At 36.9% G+C, this 22485-nt stretch overlaps 1 protein-coding gene across 2 annotated transcripts in view; it reads left to right on the top strand.

Moving 5' to 3' along the window:
- LOC107667683 (NEDD4-like E3 ubiquitin-protein ligase WWP2) overlaps positions 1–22485 on the top strand; it is a 50644-nt gene that overhangs the window by 19494 nt on the left and 8665 nt on the right. Inside the window, exons 10-17 of one of the 2 annotated variants that reach the window (XM_016459408.1) lie at positions 1115–1289; positions 9671–9725; positions 13341–13422; positions 15016–15144; positions 16694–16772; positions 16877–16948; positions 18884–18972; positions 20652–20811. In XM_016459408.1, the coding sequence (XP_016314894.1) occupies positions 1115–1289; positions 9671–9725; positions 13341–13422; positions 15016–15144; positions 16694–16772; positions 16877–16948; positions 18884–18972; positions 20652–20811 (841 nt within the window). The remainder of the gene's footprint in view (positions 1–1114; positions 1290–9670; positions 9726–13340; positions 13423–15015; positions 15145–16693; positions 16773–16876; positions 16949–18883; positions 18973–20651; positions 20812–22485) is intronic. The other variant, XM_016459409.1, reaches the window with a different exon arrangement.

The raw sequence follows: 22485 nt of genomic DNA, 5'->3' as shown, positions 1-22485 counted from the left end.
TTATTTATTTATCTAGTCATTTAGCAGACGCTTTTATTCAAAGAAAGCTAGTGTTTGTTAGTTTTTTGTTGTTGTTTTTTTTTTTTAATAAAAAATAAAACAAAAAATAAAATAAATATAGATAAAGTAGAATTAAAATAGGCTTCATCAAACCCAAACAATCAGTGAAGTTTCAAGATGAACTTTGCTGTAAAATCCACGTGATAAGATTTGGCGTCCATTGGTGCTTGGACCCCGATGATCGCCCCTGGCAGTTATATTTGTAATTGAATTTTCTTTCTGATTAAATGTAAGAATTTGACATAATACATACATCTAATAAGGTTAATCAAACTGATGTTACTTAGTCTATTTGTAATCTTTTCTCCTTTCCTTTGCTAGAAAATGCTTGATACAGTTTTTCATGTTATTTGTGAAGGAGCAACCCCCACAGTGTATATAAACTATGCGATTGGTCCGATTTTCTACCATTTCGCTAAAATCAATGAATATTTTGTGAAGGTGCACTCGGGTGCATCAGACAGAAATGGCGTTTGAGGTAATCAGGCATAGGTGTTTGATTTATTCCTTTTTAGGATTTTTATCGAAAGGGTGAAATACAGTTTTATTACGTTTAAATCTTTATTCTTTTGGAAATGCACATTTGAGCTTTAGCTTTCAGTGGCAGTAGCTTGACTACTGCTTGAGTTGGTATGCAGATGTAAATGTATTTTCATGAACAAAAACCAATTATTTATAGGTGAAATTTAAATATTAGTTAGGTAAATTGGTAGCGGCACTAGTGGGACCTCAAACTAAATTTAGTTGCTCTGGCAAGAGAAAAAGTCACAAAATGCAACCATGTAGTCACTGTCTTGAGCTCTGTATTCACACAGAATGAAGGCTCTTGAGGCATTTTTTAAAAACTGAACTACTTTTAGTCTAAAGGCACAAGATGCTGAAAAAAAACCTGTTAAAACATGGCAAAAGGTCAAAGATGCTGTCTATTGCGAGATTGCATTTGAAAAACCAAAAAGTTGTGCCCTACAAAGAACAGCATCTGGGAGTGTTTGTGCATGGCCTCTTATGCACGTATCTGGGGCTGGTGTTAACCCATGATTCGTGTCTGTTGTAGCTGGGAGAAGCGTGTGGATCAGCGCGGCAGGTTCTACTATGTGGATCACAACACCAGAACCACCACGTGGCAGCGGCCCACAGCCGAGTCTGTGCGCAACTATGAGCAGTGGCAGTCTCAGCGCAGCCAGCTGCAGGGAGCCATGCAGCAGTTCAACCAGAGATATCTCTACCAGGTCAACAACACGCTTCATTCTCCTCATCAGCAAAGTGCTTTTGAGCTACGCATGTCTTCTGCTTCTCTTTGACACTAAAGGGCTAACAACATAACAGAAGTGTGTACTAGGCTCTGATTTAGAGGTTGCACTACTAATAATCGTCATCCATCACTGATTGGGATGTAAATGTTAGTGCTGTATTTCATGCCAATCAGTTCTTTACACCTTCTCTTTGGGGAGAAGTCTCTTTTTTGTGAAATATTATTAAAATCTAAAATAACTTTGGCAAAGCTAAATTTTCAGCATCATTACTCCAGTCTTCAGTGTCAGTTCAGAAATCATTCTAATATGCTTTAATAATATGCTATTTTCAACATTGATAATAATCAGAAATGTTTATCGAGCAGCACTCAAGAAACATTTCTGATTATTATCTATGTTGAAAACAATTGTGCTACCCAATATTTTTCTGGAAATGGTGACTATTTAAGGATTCCTGGATTATAATAGAAACATTGAAACATTATAAATGTCACTTCAATTTAATGCATCCTTGAAAAGTACTATGTCAGTGTATCACGGTTTGTTTTCCAAAAGAAAAAAAAAAAACACGTGAATATGACACAGCACAGCAGTTTTTACCATTCATAATAATTAGAAATGTTTCTTGTGCACCTACTAGAATGGTTTCTAAAGGATCATGTGAAGACTGGAGTAATGTTTGCTGAAAATTACGTTTAAAGGGAATAATAAACACAATCTAAACCCATTTTCCTATACTGTAGGTAGTTTAAAGGGGTCATATGATGCGATTTCAATTTTTCCTTTCTCTTTGGAGTGTTACAAGCTTTTGGTGCATAAAGAAGATCTGTAAAGTTGCAAAGACTAAAGTCTGAGTGCAGCCCTGGGTCGTCACATGTGGTTGCCGCAAGCCCGCCGGACGCTCCTTCGTTGAATCCGCCGGCCGCTCACTCTAGCCGGCCTCCGCTCACTCTAGCCCGCCATGTGTGATGTTTCAGAAATAGAGGAGAAACAATAATGTACAGTATGTGGAAAATAATGTGTTTTTTTAACCTTAAACCGCATAAACATTTCATTACACCAAATAAACAAATAATGTTCTTTTTAGCAACGTCATATGACCCCTTTAAGATTAGTGGGTGGTTTATAAAGTAACGTATGTATGGTGCAGTACTGACAATGAGCAACTTGCCAAAGCAGACCACAATAGAAATTAATAAGGATTTAAATAAAAAATTAATAGATGACGATGAAACTGATCAAATGATTAATTCAGTCATAAACGTGTTATTTTCTTGTGCCTATAACCATAGGCAGAGCATGTCACAGGTCTGAAATTAACGGCGGCTTGCACAGTTGAACTAAATCTATTACACAGATTTACGAAGAAAGTGTAAATGAAATGGAAAATGTCAATTACGGTGTTAAATTTAGGTCTGTTCATTCAGCATCATATTTCTTTTTACGCGTTTACAGGCTTGCGCATTATAACCAATCACATGCGATTCTGTTGAGTTTATGAATGCAATGGCAATCAGAGGCGTTCAGATGAGTTTTGATCACTGACTGAATTCTGAACTCTCGCAAATTCTCTCATCGTAAAACAACGAAGTACAGATATGCACACGGTGTGTAAGAGATTCGTTCATTATACAGTGTAGACAGCTTCACTGATTATAACGGGAGTGTTCTTAGTGCTTAAGTCATAATGTGATGTTCTTTGATAAAGTAAATGTGGCTGATCACACAGAACGTGTTTTTTGCTTTTAAAAATAAGATGCCATTCAATAGTATCCAACTGCAGAGCTGCAGCAGTGATGAATGGAAAAGGCAGGATCTCAAAAAAACGTGTTTGTTTGTTTTTGTCTAGTGCATGTTTACGTAGAAAAGCAAAGGCAGTGGAACAAAAAATGCATTCTCTGTGAACCAGCTGTGCTATATACAGTGTGGAGTAATCGCAAATTTTATGATTGATTCAAAGCAGACTTCTTACGTTAGCATGTCTTGACCTTGACCTGCACATACCAATAATCTTATGCTTCGTTCATTTCTCTAAAGGATGTTTTCATACACCATCTCTAAACTGTAATTTACCAGTAAGTTTGCTGCGTGTGACCACCTGTCTTTCAGTATGATGATGATCAGACCAGATCTCTGTGTGGAGCACTGGCTGCTGTCAGACAAAAATCTCACTGGATTATTACAATTAATGGCAAAATGAATGTTTGGAAATGTAAACTGATATTTCCTACTGACACACTACAGCAAAAGATAGAAATAACTGACTTAAAACCATTTTTTACCTTGTGTTCTAATAATTTTGGCCACCACTGTATTCATCATCTCTCTCTCTCTCCTCTGATTACTCTGTTGCGGGATTAATCCTTTGGAAAAACATCAAAATTCAGGTTTGGCTTTTAGGTTTTTCAGCTTTAGGGTGCATTCTGCAAGCTTCTCCATTTTATAAGCAAAGATAAAATTGGACCAAGATGTTTTGAAGTTTGTTAACTTTAGAATACACAACAGTGTCATTTATGTACACAAACAGCACTTCTCTGTAGGTTCTGTAAAACACACTCAATAAACCTTTGCAACAGCACAGTGGAACAGATGAAGGGACTCGCTGTGCTCTCAGAATCCATACTAACCAGCCGGGACCCGCCCTTTAAGTTCAGTGTTTGAATACCGCAGCTCCATGCGAAGACTCGATTCCAACGAATCTGAGGCATAGGATCATCCACCAAGTGTGTCTTGGCATGCAGACGATAATAAGCCATGTAAAACGTTGTGCCTTTTTCATTTTTGCTACAACAACAACCAGAGAAGCTCAATGTAAGATGGGAAGAATCGTCATGTCGGGAAAGCCTTTTCCCAACTTTAAACTTCATCTGAAACAATGCAGTGCTTGCATGCCTTGGAAAAGTTTCAGAAGAACGTTTTGAATGAGGAAAGACTCTTCCAATTTGTGTGTACCGCAATTTCCTCATTAAAAATAGTTTAGTGTGTGTGTGCATCGCCATCATGGCTTCAAAATATACTGATAATTTGCAGTTTAGGCCTCCTAAATAGCTTTTAAATATGATGCTAAAATTATTAATGTTATCCTGAAAAAAACACAAAAAAATAGACATTTTAATATTGATGTTGTGATACTGTTCGTGATGCTTGTTAAACGGTAATAGTGATAAAAATATTTTAAAATGCATGAAGTTGAGGATCCAAAAATGTAGATATTAAGTGCAATTATAGAATTCGTCAGCAGTTGCGATATGAAAAATATTGATCATGTTTATCTATTAGGGCCCTATGATTTCTGCGATGCGGAAAACAGACGGAATCACAGAATTCAGTCATAAAAATGGAATTTTCCAAATTTTGGATGGATACATCAAAAGTAGGTCAGAGCACTTAAATCAAAACACGATATGGACTAGTGTCTGAATATTAAGCCACAAAATACTATTTAAATAGTAATCCTGCATGTTCTGCGTGTCTCTGTGTGAATGAATGGCGCAGACACACGGTTTCGCTTACTACACACACACACTCGCAGTGTTTTCAGTTTCTGCACATAAACATGATCTCTAGAACTGCTCTGAGAGTCATTTCATGAGCATTTGACCATTTCTTTTGAGTAAAACTATCGTCATATCATATACACTCAGAAACCAGCAACCCCTCAAAATAAAAGATCTGTTTAACTTGAAGAAACGGTAACAGAAATTTCACTTAAGGTAATGATAGTACAACTACTAATAATACAATTATTATTATTATAGAAACATTATTTTTAAAGGGATATTTACCAGAAAATGTACTGTATTGGCCCGAATATAAGACGACCCTGATTATAAGGCATTACATTACGAATTTCATGGCACACTCGTTTTATGCGTATTTGGCGCCACCTATTGTTGTGGGTGTATTATTGACATGTCAAAGTCTAGACCCTGAATATAAGAAGACCGTGTTTTTTCAGATGTATTTCCAAGAAAAAAAACATTGTCTTATATTCGGGTCAATATGGTATTTACCAGAATTTATTTAGCATAAAGATGTTAATACACAACACAGTATTTCTGGGAAAAAATAGAAATAAATAAAATAATAATAATAAATTTGTTTTTTTTATCAATTAATTAGAGATGCTTTTGATTATTAATATTTAAAGAAACCATTAAAATGGAATCCAGAAAATTAATGGAAAACAGAATTAGGTCAAAATTAAAAATAGAAAAAAATATTTTTGTTAAACTTTTAATGAATTGCTATATAATGATTTCAATTAATTAGACATGTTTTTTGATTAATAACATTTAACAGAGTCTCGAAAAATGAAAACGGAAAGAAATGGAATCCAGAAAAATTCAAACGGAAAAAAAAACGGAATTTGGAAAAAAATTAATAAAACGGAATTTGGGAAATAATAAAACGGATTTCGTAGGGCAGTAATTGAGGCTTCCCTTATGTCTGTAACATTTATAGTTTACATCAATAACATAAAGGCATCTTTACACTGCAGGGTTAAGGCCTGCTCAGAAATCTCTGTAAGCACATAATGCTGCATAAAAGCCAGGCTAAATGAAGCTTGCTCATACCCTAAAATCAAAGTATCCAGTTGTATTTGCTGTGTAAATGCATTTGTGCAGCCTCTGAGTTGCAGTCTGTGTAAAGACACATAGATGCTGCTTTCTGTGCCATTCTTGCAGTTTACAATTGGCAGTAGATGATCATGTTATGAAGTTTAGATGATAGTTGTGCGTTTGTTTAAGAGACCTTTGGTTTAATTCTCACGTGAGGGTGAAATGTGACAGCTGATTCCCACATTACATGCCTGCTGCAGTAGTTTGAGAGCTCGGGACGCTGCCATTGACACAACACTGCTCACTCTATTGGCCCTGGCTCACGTCACAGAGCACACACTGGGCTTTTTGTGTGCTAATTGCAGCTCATTAGGATCTCCTGAGAGAATCGTGTATCATTAACAGCCGCTTCCGGCCCTAAGCGAAAATAAAAAACTCTCTCACTGTTGTTCTCGTATACTTACTGAAAACTGATTTACATATATATATGTATGGACGGGAAAAAGGTAATCTGACAATTTTACTGTCTGCAAGATTTTTTATGTTTTTAATGGAGTCTCTTATGCTCATCAAGGCTGTATTTATTTGATCAAAAATACAGAAAAAAACAGCAATATTGTGAAATATTATTGCAATTTCTAATATTGGTTTCCTGTTTTAATATACCTTAAAATATCATTTATTTGTGTGATGCAAAGCTGAATTTTCATCAGCCGTAACTCCAGTCTTCAGTGTCACATGATCCTTCAGAAATCATTCTAATATGCTGATTTATTATCAGTATTGAAACTGTTGTGCGGATAAAAATTTTTTTTTTTTGGAACCTGTGATACATTTTTTTTTTTTAATGAATAAAAAGTTAAAAAGAACAGCATTTATACAAAATAGAAATCTTTTCTAACAATATAAGTCTTTACTATTACGTTTTATCAGTTTAACACGTCCTTGCTGAATAAAAATATTAATTTCTTTAAAGACAAAAAAGAAAGAAAACATTTACTGACTCCAAACGTTTGAATAGTAGTGTATATTGACACAAAATGTCTTTTTTGAATAAACACTGTTCTTTTAAACTTTTTATTTATCAAAGAATCCTGAAAAAAAGTATCACAGCTCCCAAAAAATATGAAGCAGCACTTCATATTTTGTTATATTCAGTTATATTTTTATAACTGTTTCCAGCACTGATAATAAATCAGCATATCAGAGTGATTTCTGAAGGATCATGTGACGCTGAAGACTGGAGTAATGATGCTGAAAATTCAGCTTTGATCACAGAAATAAATGAGATTTCAAAGTATATTAAAATAGGAAACTGTTGTTTTATAATATAATAATAATATTTCACAAAATGACAGTTTTTTCTGTATTTTTAATCAAATAGATACAGCCTTGATGAGCGTAAGAAACTTCTTTAAAAAACATTAAAAATGAAAAAGACAATAGTGTAATTATTCAGCTCAGTTTACTTTACTGATAATTCGGTTTAGTCCAATAACAGTACAATCCATTGAACGCGCTGTACTTCTGTCTTCATTCCCGTCAAACATTAAATATGGTGCGTCCTGACTCGTGGCAGAATTAATTTTGGCATGAACTGTTCCTTTAAGAGCAAGGAAAGTTTTTATTCTGTGGCCAGTTATATGGACAATCGAGTCTTCTATGTCTTAGTGAGCGACTCTGTTTTCTTTTGTCTCTCTACGTGTTTTTAATGTATTCTTTCTCTAAGTCTTTATTTTTCTCTTCTTCTCTCTCGGTTTCTATGAGGCTTGGTCTGGGTCTAATGGCTGTGCGGAGGGAGTGAAGATGATGTCATGGTTTTCTTTCATTTTTTTCCTACCTTTTTTAGTCATAGAAACAGCTGAGGGTGGGGCATACTGACACACGCAGTAGTTTTTAACATCCCCCTCATTTTTGACCTTCTTTAGCCCAACTAAGGCATGCAACTGGTAATGCTTCATAAATGCAGACGTGAGATATCAGATACGCCTCATCCACAAGCACCACTGATATAATGGCTTGCTGGAGAAAGGATAAAACTATGGTAAAGTGGCCATTGTGAGATGCCAGTTTTAAGTTTGCTTAGTCAGAGCTCTTGGCTGCAACCGCAGGAACGCCTCTTGAGCTTAAGACGAAGGCAGTGACATCGTAAAGGCCCACTGGAAAATGGCAAACACTCATGGTCTTCAGTGGTCATTGCGTTTTTAGTGCTTTTTTTTTTTCTTGAGAGAATCTTTATTTTTTTTTCCTACAACATAAACGCTTCCTTTAAAAGTGAAGTGATTAGATGTTAAAATACTTCCTCTTACGCAAGCTTAATATGCAGAGACAACTATAATAAAGCCTTTATGGGTTAGTTACCTTAAACAGTATAAATACTGTGGCTCTGTGACTCTACATTGACCAGTGGTGTGAGTTTGGGGCAGGATTACCTGCTTGATGGGGCAGATGAGGAAAGCCAGGCATTATTTTAGCTTTTCCATTTAATGACGCTTGTGTTGCAGAAATTGCTTCACAATTCACCTTTAAATAGCAAGCAAAGTGGATGAGAGAAAATGGAATTACATTATATAAATTGATAAAAATATATGCAGATGATTAAGACTTGATTAAGGCAAGTATAAAAATAAATGTGCCTTGTTTTAAAACAGACTGTTCCATATAGAAAAGCCAATCTTAAATGTTTCACTGGGGAAATGTTTCATAATATAGTTTATATAAAATCGATCATGGAAAAGTGTATTTGTGACCCTGGACCAAAACCAGTCATAAGGGTACATTTTTTGAAATTGAGATTTATACATCATATTAATTCAGATTTATACTGAATTAATAAGCTTTCCATTTAAGTATGGTTTGTTAGGATAGGACAATATGTGGCTGAGAGATACAATGTATTGTTGGCTATTGCTACAAATATACCAGTGCTACTTATGACTGCTTTAGTGCTCCAGGGTCACATTTGTGTTTTTTTATTTTTCTGTAAATTTGTTTTCATTTGGTTTTGTTAGCGTCCCTCACAAGTGGCTCACCCCTGCTACTTATGACTGCTTTGTGAAAATATGTGAAAATCTGTGCATTGAATCCTCTCTCAAAAAAGCGCATGGTTTCATGATGTCTGGCTCAAGGTTTAATGTCAATCCTGTTACCTTTCTGAAGGTGTAGTTATATTCCAGCATGGATTAAAATAGTTTAAAAGTGTGCTGCTCATTTTGCTTTGTAATGTCATCTTTAAGAAAAAGAGCTTTTTTCAATTGTTTTTAGGAGTATAAATGCACAAACATACCCACAGAGTTTGCGTTTGACTGTTTTTCATATATAATTATGCCCATCTAAAGCACACGCACTGGGTGGATGTTTTGGGTGTACAAATAAATGAAACTTCCGTGCACCAAACACATCGCGCCTCCCTGTGTACTTTCACAGCTCCGCTAGAAGAGGACGGAGGCGTGGGTGGGGTCGGGATTGGGCGGATGGAGACAGGGTGGGGCTTTCTCGCAGCCAGTGAGATCACTGGAACACAGTGTGTGTGTGTGTGTGTGTGTTTTCTGCCCATAGCAGGCATGTAGTATTTGGACGGCACTGGCTAGGCTCTCCAACACCTTCGTTCTGAGAGCGCGAGGCAAACTCTGTGAGCTGCTGGCTTCAGAAACAGGGTTTATTGCAGTGCGGCTGGAGTTTGTATGGTCCTGCTGCTTTTTGGGTCGGTAGTTTATTTGAGCAGGTTCTGCTGAAAAGCTTGAGAAGCTCGAGTCCTAACTGCAGTCTGTGTGTGTCTCTGTTTGTCTGTCACAGTCGTCCGGAGGTGTGGTGGAGAATGACCCGCTCGGGGCTCTTCCTCCAGGCTGGGGTAAGTCCTCCTTCACGCTTTATCTTCAGGTCAGTTGTCTTTACTGAGCTCACCGTGAGCTTTAGGAGTAGAGAGTGGCCTGTAAACGGGGAGGCCGAAGTTGGCTGAAACATTCATGCTTTTCTACTTTAATATTTATAACTTTAGTACTGCGTCATCTACTGATGTATAGTAGATTTTAGTGGGTCTCCAAAATAAATGTAGCACCCGGCCGAAACCGCGTGGTCAATAGGAGTTGAATATAGGCCAAAACAGAGATGAGAATAAATATGAAACCATTTATTTTGCTCACAAAGCAGCTATGCACTTGGGTCAAAGACATTAAGATGTCCGCATCAAAATAAATTTACAACTGACAAGATTGTTACACTGAATGACATTTTAGTGGGTCTCTTCTGTAAATCAGGGAAAAATGTATGATATTTATTTTTTGCTCAGAAAAACAAAAACAAAATTGCAATTAAATTAAACAGAAAATGTTTTACTTTTTTGGGGGGAAAAACAACAACAATTTAAAGTAGTATTACACTTATTGTTTTTATGCTTAAACCCTTTTTAGTCTTTGACCCACATACATGTGGTAGTTAGGGTTAATGTACACTCAGCAGCAAAATAAACCTCAACAGGGGTGATCAGGACCCCAAAGTGAAGCAGAATCTGCCTGATCATTATCCTGATTATTAAAAAAATACATAAATAGCCATGACATATAGTTTGGAGCTGAAATCATTGCTTGGGGCTCTGGAGTGATACGAAAGGTGTAGGAAATTGGTTGGTCAAAAGCACAGAACGTTTTGTGTTTCAGTATAGGCAGGCATGTAATAATTATTAAAAATGTGTTTTTACTGTCAACTATTTAAAACCACACCTTAATATTTTTCATTGGACGCTTAAAAATAAACTGTGTGTGTTTCCATAAAAAACAAAACTAATATTGGTTAAAGAGAATTTGTGTTTCAATTTTAAAAACGGTGAAGGTTTTCTTTTGTGAGTTCAGCGATGTAACATTGCTGGGAAATCTCTGCGATGAGAGGGTTAAAAAGGGGGGGGAAATCTGAAAAAGAGAGTGTTGTGTGAGCAGTAATGTGAGGGCTACTGTGTGCTCCACTAACGACTCTTAATGAAAACAAGATGTTAGTCGTGGAGTCAATGAGGGGGTTCTTGCGTCTGTCTCTGTGGAAAAGCAATTGGCCAGCAGATTTTCTCTTTTCTTTTTCAATCTTTAAATCATTAAGGCTTCTTTCTGTCTGTTAAACCCAATTGAAAATCTGAAAAGTGAAGTTGGAGAAGGTATGCCTGGCGAGATGCCCCACTGACTCGTCAGTTTTCAGTCAGATTTGACACTCTTGTAGCCATCGGCCTGTAGAGAGAGTAAAAGGATCATTTTAAATGTTATGTTTTTCAATATGTAAAAGAGTATTCGCCCAATCCGTCCAAATGGGGAAGAAAAAGGTGAATAACAAGTTAAACTTAGAAAAGAGCACTACAGTAAATTTATTAAAAAGAAAACATATAACGTAAGAATGATACAGTCAAACCAAAAATGATTCAGACACCAGATATAATTTTTTATTTTTTTTACTAGTGGGTGCAGGACACTATAGTTCATTTATGTAAGTGATGATAGCAAAATAAAGTAAACTGTGACAAATTATACCCAAAATTTCTTCATACAGTGGACTACCAGTAAAATTTGGGAGCAAAAATTATTGAGACGCTTTGAGCTGAGCATGTTTTGCTTCAGTGTTTTCTCTTTAATTGCTAATGCGACCTTTTTACACCACAGACTGAACAGAATGAAGCATTGCTTGGTAATTGGTTAAGCTAAATTGGTTTTATCTAATTGTGTTCTTAAATTTACCAGCTGGCAGCTATTCAACATAATTCATGACATACCTTTCTATCAAAGTTATCTGATATTATCAAGATGAATTTGTTCTTGACACAGTTCAACTCTGAGTTCTTGTCATATTTCATTACCATTTTCTAAACTACAGCGAATAAACTATGATAATGTGAGAAATAATATCTGAATAAATGTCTGAATACATTTTGGTTTGGCTGTATGTGTTGTAATGAGTAAATAATGACAGCGATTGATTTTTTGTGGTGAACAGTTTAATATGAATGCTGAAAATGTATCTTCTCTAAACTGTAGCACCCAATAACACCATTACAGTACATTTATCAGGAAGCAACAGTGTTTGCAAGTAAAGTTTTATGTAATGCATATTTATTGCATAACCACTGTGTGCAAAAAAGCATTTTTATCTTTGTTTTGGGCTTTGATTAAAACAACAAACAAGTTTTCATTAGTTAAAATGAGCTAACTACATTTGTTAAAACAAAATAACAACGAACAATATTTCTACAGCATTTATTAATTTTAGTAAATGTTAATTTTCCATGTTTAAAGTCAGAAGTTGTATCTGTTAACAGTAGTTAATGCACTCTGAACTAACATGAACAATGAACAACTGTATTTTTATTAACTTGCATTAACAAAGGTTAATAAATGCTGTCAAAATTGTAAGCGTTACCCTGTTTAGCTTAAAGGGTTAGTTCACCCAAAAATGAAAATTAGGCTGTGTTTTATTCACCCCCGAGGCATCCTAGGTGTATATGACTTTCTTCTTTCAGACGAATCCAGTCGGAGTTATATAAAAAATTGTCTTTGATCTTTCAAGCTCTATCATTGCAGTCAGCGGGTGTTGCAGTGCTTCAGTCCAAAATAAGTTAAATAAAAAGTGCCCATCCATTAAAAAAAGTGTCTCACATGGCTCCGGGGGGTGAACAAAGGCCTCCTGTAGCGAATCGATGCGTTTTTGTAAGAAAAATATCCATATTCAAAATGTAATAATCAATTTAATCTAGCTTGCGCTCACTGTTGTAAACGGAAGCAGCTCCGGGAGGATGACGTATGAGGTCAGCTTTGCGCATGCGCTGTTCAGAAGTGAGCAGCAAATCAGCATATTTTCAGCATATAATCAGCATATGTTTTGTTTTGATCTCTACTCTCCACAGCGGAGAGATCAAAACAAAACTTATTAGAAGTACAAAACGAGGATTTGTAAAGAAGAATGTCGGAGGATTTCGATATAAGCCAAGAGGAGACTAGTTTTCCTTTGCTAAAGTAAGGAAACTTTGCTCCTGTTAACAAACGTTGGTTTTCACGAGACTCACCGGCACATGTGCAATGCTGACCTCATACGTCATCAGCTCGAAGCTGCTTCTGTGTACAACTGTTGGTGCAAGCTACATTAAAGTGATTATTACATTTTGAATATGGATATTTTTCTTACAAAAATTTATCGATTCGCTACAGAAGGCCTTTGTTCACCCCCCGGAGCCGTGTGAGACAATTTTTTTTATGGATGGCCACTTTTTATTTAACTTCTTTTGGACTGAAGCACTGCAACACCCGCTGAGTGCCATGATAGAGCTTGAAAGATCAAAGACAGTTTTTAATATAAGTCCGACTGGATTCGTCTGAAAGAAGAAAGTCATATACACCTAGGATGACTCGGGGGTGAGTAAAACGCAGCCTAATTTTCATTTTTGGGTGAACTAACCCTTTAAAATACAATGTTACTAAATTTAATTTCTTTCCCTCAGAGAAACGTCAGGACAACGGAAGAGTGTACTATGTCAATCACAACACGCGAACGACGCAGTGGGAGGACCCTCGAACCCAAGGGTAATCATGTCCTCCAGTCACATGACCCATGCGGTCCACAGCAAATCATCTGCAGATTGTGTGTCTTCTTTAAGCGTCAATTTACCAGTGTTGGGGAAGCTACTTTGAAAGTGCGAAGCTACGAGCTGCTCATACTTGAGCTCCAGTTGAGCTACACTTTTGAAAATATAGTTGGCACCAATACAAGTTACTAATGAAAAGGTAACTGACCACCTTAAAGCTACATGCATTATGTGACTCAAGTCAAGCAGCGCTTTTCGTCTGACGTTTCTCAGACGTTTAATTTTATTTTCAACTGGCGCTGAATAATGTCATGCCATGTAATGTGCCAAAAACAGATGCAGTGGAACTTGACAGAAAAGCGGGCGAGAGTTGGCTAAAATTGGCAGCTTTAATCTGATTGGCTGATGGGCCTGCTATCCCAGGATGTGCGTTCACCGCCCACTTGGAAACCAAGTCCTGTTTGCTGTCGAAATATGCGCTACCGAGGAAGTCAGAATATAGTCACTGGATATCCACAAGCATATGTCGCTTGTTATCGCGTAAGAAATATTATGTCAGTCAGAGGGCCACTTCCTGTCTAAGAGGGAGTTTTTTGCCATGCAGTGTGTATCACACTTTTTATGCCTACTAGTAGGGTTGTGACGGTGAGGAAATCTTCCCACCGGATAATCACCATGTGACAACACCAGTAATACCGGTATCACCAGGGGAGGGAGGGGGGCAGTTCGTTTGATTTTTCCATCGCTTTTCTTCGCTTTTAAATAGCTTGTAAACGCCCGTGCGCATTTTACTCTCACTTTCGAATTAGCGGCAATTCTGCATCAATTGATAGAATAGACAACAACAAAACAGTACAATGACCAACTCGCTTATATTAAACATAGAATGTTGAATTTATCTAACCAAACGAATAAAAATACACCATGCTATAGGCCAAATATAAAATAACTAGTGCTGTCAAACAATTAATCGTAACTTTTCCACGACATTCTAATTTATTGAGATGCACCTGTATATATACATAATAAATATACACACGCACATATATTATGCAAACAAAAACTTCTATTTTGTATGCGATTAATCGCGATTAATCGTTTGACAGCACTAAAAACAACATATAACCTACACAAAGTTTAAATATGAAAAAAAACTGAAAATCAGCAAACACGGTAGAATTAAATAAGATACGAATGTTTAAAAAAAAAAAACGTTCAAAATCACCTAAGATAAACGGCAAAAGCCAACAAGTTTTTAATTGTATTGTCTGTTCTCTAACTGAACAAAATTATTTTTAATGATTTATTACTATAAAAAATCTAAACGGCATTGGGGGGCGGTGCCAATGCCTAGCTCTGTCTGTAAAACTGCTGGGAAAGCTGCGTTATTTTTAAGGTAGCTGCCTGCTCAACCAAAACGAATAGCACACACTCATCCCCTGAAGCTGCAAAACATTCTTTGTTTGCTCATTTTTATTTTTACATTGTTTGTTTGTTCATAGCGTCTTAGACTTTCCTGAGGCACGTCATGTTATGTAGTGTTAAGCGTCCAGCAGGGTGCGCTGCTCTCACTGCCCTCCTCCGTTTGCAGGATGATCCAGGAGCCGCCCCTGCCGCCCGGCTGGGAGATGAAGTACACGGCAGAGGGGGTGCGATACTTTGTGGACCACAATTCTCGCACCACCACCTTTAAAGACCCCCGGCCAGGCTTTGAGTCAGGGTAAAGATCGCACACGCTGTAGCTCAGACTGCATGCTCTGATTGTATGTGAAGGCCGGAAACTGTAGATCAAGCAGCTGATGGCAACAGGTTCACAGCATATATATATATATATACAGTATATATATAAACTATACATACTCTACCGGTCATTATTCCCAGTTTGGATTAATTACGATGTTTTTTTGATTTTATGCACACCATGGCTGCATTTATTTGATCAAATATACAGTAAATACAGTAAAATTGTGAAATATTTTTAGAATTTAAAATATTTAAAACCGTATTTTATTTTAAAATATTTTACATTGTAATTTATTCCTGTGATGCAAAGCTGATTTTTTTTTTATTTTCAGTGTCACATGACCCTTCAGAAATCATTCTAATATGCTGATTTGCTGCTCGAGAACTGTTTGGGGTTAGAAAAAAAAAGGAAAGAAATTAATACTTTTATTCAGCGATGATGCATTTAATTGATTAAAAGTGATAGCAAAGACATTTATAATGTTACAAAAGATTTCTATTTCAAATAAGTGCTGTTCTTCTGAACTTTGTCAGGGTTTCCACAAAAACATTAAGCAGCAAAACAAAAAACAAAAAAAACTGATAATACATTTACATTTACAATAATAATGAGCAAATCAGCATATTAGAAAGATTTCTGAAGGATCATGTGACACGGACAACTCATCTTTGCCATTACAGCAATAAATTATATTTTAAAATAGAAAACATTTCCTTTTGAATTGTAATAATGTTTCACAATATTACTGTATTCTTGATCAAATAAATGCAGCATTGGTGAGCAGAAGAGACTTCGTTAAAAACATCAAATAATCCTAAATATTCCCAACTTTTGACTGGTCATGTATAATTTGTTTATATGGTATATCCTCTCACAGAATATTAGTTATTTTTTCTTTACTTGTTTCTCTCTGTTGTTTCTCTCATACATCTTTTTGTTGTCGTAGATGTCTCGTTCCTCAGAGTTTCCCTCTTTCTAAAGTGAACTGTCTTGTGCTTGTTAACACCAGCTCAACACCAGATTGAAAAAAAACACTAGCTTTTCTAATCTTTGTGTATTCTATCTATTTGTTTTCTTTTTATTTATTATACAATTAACAAAAGCAAAAAAGGCCTCTAACACTAGCTTGCTCTATTCTTTTTCTATTCTCTCTGTTTTCTTTTTATTTATTATGTAATAAAAAAAACCTTGGTACGTGTGCTGCGTTAAGCTAACTGAGACTTGTTATAGCACTTGCATATCATTGCTCTTTTGTTGGTTTTGATTGCTTTCATTGTCCTCATTTGTAAGTCGCTTTGGATAAAAGCGTCTGCTAAATGACTAAATGTAAATGTAAGACGACCTGTAAATTACAAAGCTTTCTCTGATCTGAATCCTCACTGATGTGTCACTGTGACCGGTTTCTGGAAGCGGTGACTTTATTCTGCCGCTTGTAAAGTTGGCTCATGTTGATCACGTCTGAGGCGCCACACTCCTGGAATAAATGGCATCTGAATGCTCTCACGGTGCTTTGTTTGCTGTTTAGCTCAAGACAGGGTGGCTCTCCGGGTGCGTACGACCGCAGCTTCAGGTGGAAATATCACCAGTTCCGCTTCTTGTGTCATGTGAGTTGTTCAGGTCTCTCTAGGTCTTGATCTAATGCAACATTTTTGTCATTTAGCATCAGCAAGTTAATGTATGGCCTGCTATTTCTTCTCTCTCTACGCAGTCCAACGCACTGCCCAGTCACGTGAAGATCTCCGTATCCCGACAGACTCTCTTCGAGGACTCATTTCAGCAGGTGGGTATAACGACAAGCCAAATTGGTCCCCAAATTATGGAGGTCTTTATTTAAGGCCAGGATGATAACTATAAGTTTTCATAATCATTCTAATTCTGTGAGAACAGGGAAGTCCACACCACGACTATAACAGTAACCAGTAAACAGTAACAGTATAATTGCCACAGAAGAACAATATCATTAGAATCACTTTCAAAGCTTTTATATGCAGCTGATGAGTGATAAAACATCCACACGACGTTAAAGAGCTTGAGCGATTGAAGCAGCAGATGACAAAACTGCACTGCGCGCTTAGAATAAAGATCGTTGTCCGCTGGTGTGGATGCTAGTATAGTTGTAGTTAAAGTTATCTGAAAATCCGTTTTTTTTTTCTTCTTTTCAAATTTGTTTTTTTCCATTTTCATTTTTCTGGATTCTGTTTTGTTCCGTTTTTTTTTTTCTAGACTCTGTTTTAATGGTTAAATTAAATTGTATTAATCAAAAAAACATCTAATTAATTGAAATCATGAAATGTACACAATTTAACATCAATTTACTAAAAGAAACAAAAATTTTAATCATTATTTTTCCCCTCAAATTTAGTTTTATTTTTACCAAATTCTGTGTTTTTCATTAATTTTCTGGATTCCATTTTAATGGTTTCATTTAATTTAATTATCAAAAACATCTCTAAGTAATTGATTTTATAAAAAAAATGTTTTGCTTTTTTTCTCCCCGTAAATACTGTGTTGTGTATTTACATGTTTCTGGTAAATCAATTCTAGTAAATCATTTTTCTGGTAAATATTTCTTAAAAATAATGTTTTAATAATTATTTTATTTTAATATATTTCTGTCAGTTTCTTCACGTTAAACCAAACTTTTATTTTGACGGGTTGTTGCGAAGACCTTTAAGTTTCTCTGTTTATATGACATGACGATAGGTTTCCGCAAAAGAAACGGTAAAATGTTTCTAGAGATTATGTTCATGTGTTCATGTACTCGTAGGCTGGAAATGCTGCGCTTCAGTGTGTGTGTAGTAAGCGAAAACCGTGCGTCTGCGCCATTCATTCACACAGAGACAAGCAGAACATGCAGGATTCATACTTTAATAGTTTTTTGTGGCTTAATATTCACAGACACTAGTCCATATTGCCTTTTGATTTAATTGCACTGACCTACTTTTGATGTATCCATCCAAAATTTGACAAATTCTGTGACATTCCGAGTTATACAGTAAATTCCATTTTTATGACTGAATTTCGCAATTTTGCGATTTTTTAATTCTTGGTGTGAAGAGGCCTTAAAAGGATAGTTCACCCAAAAATGAAAATTCTGTCATTAATTACTCACTCTCATGTCGTTCCAAACCCGTAAGACCTCTGTTCATCTTCGGAACACAAATTAAGATATTTTTGATGAAATCCGAGAGCTCTCTGACCCTCCCATAGACAGCAAGGGAACTACCACGATCAACACACAGAAACATAGCAAGGAGATCGGTAAAACAGTCCATGTGACATCAGGAGTTTAACCGTAATTTTACGAAGCTACGAGAATACTTTTTGTGTGCAAAGAAAACCATAATAACATAACTTATTCAACAATTTTCCTCCCTGCCATTTTGGAGAGTACCCCAGAACGTAATCAATATAATCGGCGTTGTTTACGTTCAGCACACGCTGTCTATAAAGGGTCAGAGAGCTCTCGGATTTCATCAAAAATATCTTAATTTGTGTTCTGATGATGAACGAAGGTCTTACGGGTTTGGAACGACATTCCAACATGAGTAATTAATGACAGAATTTTCATTTTTGGGTGAACTATCCCTTTAAGGCTAATATAATTTTATTTTGACCTCCTGAGGTGGACAAGCAGCATTTCTAAAGCACGTTTTCACATTTTCTTTTTGCTGACACCCCTTTATAATGAGAATGCCGTGGTGTTTCCTCTCAGATCATGAACATGAAGCCGTATGACCTCCGCCGGAGGCTCTACATCATCATGAGAGGAGAGGAGGGACTGGATTACGGAGGAATAGCCAGGCAAGTTCAGTATGAGCTCCTGTGGCATCAGTGTTTCTGATTTCGGGGTGGCTGTGGTGTAACTTTGCTCGTTGGTGTCTGGACCTCGTAGTTGTCTTCCTGTGTCTGTGTCTGTCTCCTGTGTCCTGTCAGTGGTTTTACCCTATGGTAGGTTACGTCATGCTGTTCTACCACAGGGTAGAACCACGGACCGGATGTCTGGAGGTGTCTGCGTCGACCAAACCACCCCCTCCCCCAATCATCCTTTGCCCCTAAACTTCTATCCAAACACCCCCGGGGTCAAAGGTCAGGGCTTGGGTTCTGTTGTACTGCTCATGATTTAATGTGTGTGTTTGTGCTGCCTTCATCTTCATCACTTTATGTTGCACCTGCACTGTTCTTTACATACAAAATAAGCTGAAACTTCACTTTTGGTGGCATTTTCTTGTCTGGGAATTTCTTTAATTCTTATATAGTAGAAGTGAGTACATCAAATTGTGTTTCATTTGTTTGTCATTTTTAATAATTGTTTTGATTCAAATTCGTTTCCTACAAAATGTTCCCTTGTGACCCTGGACCCTTCAAATTTTTTTGAAATTTTGAAATTATGAATAAATAAGCTTTCCATTGAAGTATGGTTTGTTAGGATAGGACAATATTTGGCAGATATACAACTATTTGAAAATCTGGAATCTGAGGGTACAAAAAAATACAAATATTGAGAAAATCACCTTTAAATTTATCCAAATGAAGTTCTTAGCAATGCATATTACTAATCAAAAATTAAGTTTTGATATATTTACGGTAGGAAATTTACAAAATATCTTCATGGAACATGATCTTTACTTAATATCCTAATGATTTTTGGCATAAAAGAAAAATTGATCATTTTGACCCATACAATGTATTGTTGGCTATTGCTACAAATATACCAGTGCTACTTATGACTGCTTTAGTGCTCCAGGGTCACATTTGTGTTTTTTTATTTTTCTGTAAATTTGTTTTCATTTGGTTTTGTTAGCGTCCCTCACAAGTGGCTCACAGAATGATTGTGCCTTTCTTTGCAAAACTGAAATTGGTAAAAACATAACTGTATTTTAATGAATGAGTTTGAGTGAATAGTGAAGGAAAGGCAGACAAAATGTGTCCAGCATACATATATTTTAACATAACATACTGTGTATTAAAAGCTTCCCAGGATGCATCTCATGAAGTTGATTGACAGAACGCACAGAGTATGTAGTATGTAGAGCTGCATGTGGGTTATTTCATAGTTTTTATGACTTTACTGCTCTTCTAAAATGTGGGAAATACTATTAATAAAAATAAATGAAGAGAAAGTTGTTACAATGTAAATGAAATATTTCTGAATTGGTATTTCCTTTGCTGTTGTTAACAAGTTACGTGAGTTTTCTGTTCTTTCCCATTACTCTCATAAGTAGTTGTGTCTTTTGTAAAGAAACAGGCTTCTGTCAGGCCTCAAAAAATTAAATTTTCCCTCTAGTGTAGACATCTGTTGATTACTTTCAGAAATCATTCCTAATTTATACTAATAAACTACATACTGATTTGGAAGTTTTCAAAGAATTCCCCAAACTATTTTTATTTTTGCGTAATGTGCCAACACAGGAGTATTTAAGTGAATGTATGGTCATCTTTAGCTGGTGTTGTAATGTTATGTTTTGTATTTCTGTCTGTAGGGAGTGGTTTTTCCTGTTGTCTCATGAGGTGTTGAACCCCATGTACTGTCTGTTTGAGTATGCCGGGAAAAACAACTACTGTCTGCAGATTAACCCTGCTTCTTCCATCAACCCTGACCACCTCACCTACTTCCGCTTCATTGGCCGCTTCATTGCCATGGTGAGACTACCTTAAGACTAGTAGCTTCCCTCTGCATTAAACTAAACTGTGCATCTGTGTGTGAGTGTGTGTGAGTGTGTCTGTGTGTTTGTGAGAGAGAGAGAGAGAGTGTGTGTGTGTGTGTGTGTCTGTGTGTGTGTGAGAGAGAGAGAGAGAGAGTGTGTGTGTGTGCGTGTGAGAGTGTGCGTGTGTGTGTGTGTGTGTGTCTGTGTGTGTGTGAGAGAGAGAGAGAGAGAGTGTGTGTGTGTGCGTGTGAGAGTGTGCGTGTGTGTGTGTGTGTGTGTCTGTGTGTGTGTGAGAGAGAGAGAGAGAGAGTGTGTGTGTGTGCGTGTGAGAGTGTGCGTGTGTGTGTGTGTGTGTGTCTGTGTGTGTGTGAGAGAGAGAGAGAGAGAGTGTGTGTGTGTGCGTGTGAGAGTGTGCGTGTGTGTGTGTGTGTGTGTCTGTGTGTGTGTGAGAGAGAGAGAGAGAGAGTGTGTGTGTGTGCGTGTGAGAGTGTGCGTGTGTGTGTGTGTGTGTGTCTGTGTGTGTGTGAGAGAGAGAGAGAGAGAGTGTGTGTGTGTGCGTGTGAGAGTGTGCGTGTGTGTGTGTGTGTGTGTCTGTGTGTGTGTGAGAGAGAGAGAGAGAGAGTGTGTGTGTGTGCGTGTGAGAGTGTGCGTGTGTGTGTGTGTGTGTGTCTGTGTGTGTGTGAGAGAGAGAGAGAGAGAGTGTGTGTGTGTGCGTGTGAGAGTGTGCGTGTGTGTGTGTGTGTGTGTGTGTGTGTGTGTGTGTGGTTGGGTGTGAACTGGCATGAGAATGACATCGTGTTTTGATATAGTGACTGGTCTTATATTAAGATCTGGACCGAACACAAGCAGTTCCTCTCACGCCCTTCAAGAGTAACGCAGAATATCATAGCGATTCTCTATGCTGTGTGTTACATTTTTTTCTCGTGTCTTGTGCAACAGACTGTGTGACTCAGGGTGCCTGTGTTTTTTTTTGGAGATCATTCCCACAGCTCTGTGCTGTTACATTAAACCAGTGGTTCTCAACCTTTTTTCCCACTGGGCCGCACTATGGTCCAAGTGCAAGTCTCACTGGCCGCACGCATATAATTTACATATTATGTCACCAATACAAACCAACCAGGTTTATAATAGCCTATTATAGCATAAATATTATGATATCCATATCGTTTACATATTACGTCACCAATACGAACCAACCAGAATTATAATAGCCTATTATAGCCTAAATATTATGATATCTAATCGATTACATTCATTGAAATAAATAATTGTACTCCCCATTAATAAAACACCTGATGCTGTCTGGAGCTGACCAATTTTGTGAAATTCGGCTCAAAAGGAGTAACAGCACAATGAAGTTGCGATTGTAAATTGCAGTCTATAAGACGCGCACGGAAGTGCACTTGACGCTCGACATTGCAGAAAATGTGCATTCACAAATGTAGCCTATGTTGATCCAAATATGGAAAGCACTTTCGAATTTAATAATCTGAGGTTCTCTCCAGAGATGTTTTGCCACTTTTCTGCACACAATAGCCTTAAGCTTGCCACAAAGCACCGGCTAAAGTAATTACCATGAATGTGTCAGGGGGAAATAATAAGGAGATATTTGAATTATTTACTAATAAACTAGTGTTTTCTGAGTCGGTGTCGCAAGGATGAAGTTACC

This window comes from Sinocyclocheilus anshuiensis, unplaced genomic scaffold (assembly GCF_001515605.1).
Source record: "Sinocyclocheilus anshuiensis isolate Anshui unplaced genomic scaffold, SAMN03320099.WGS_v1.1 scaffold1827, whole genome shotgun sequence".
NCBI lineage: Eukaryota > Metazoa > Chordata > Actinopteri > Cypriniformes > Cyprinidae > Sinocyclocheilus > Sinocyclocheilus anshuiensis.
Note: the sequence above shows the minus strand (reverse complement) of the source record. Positions and strands in the feature narration are given on the sequence as shown.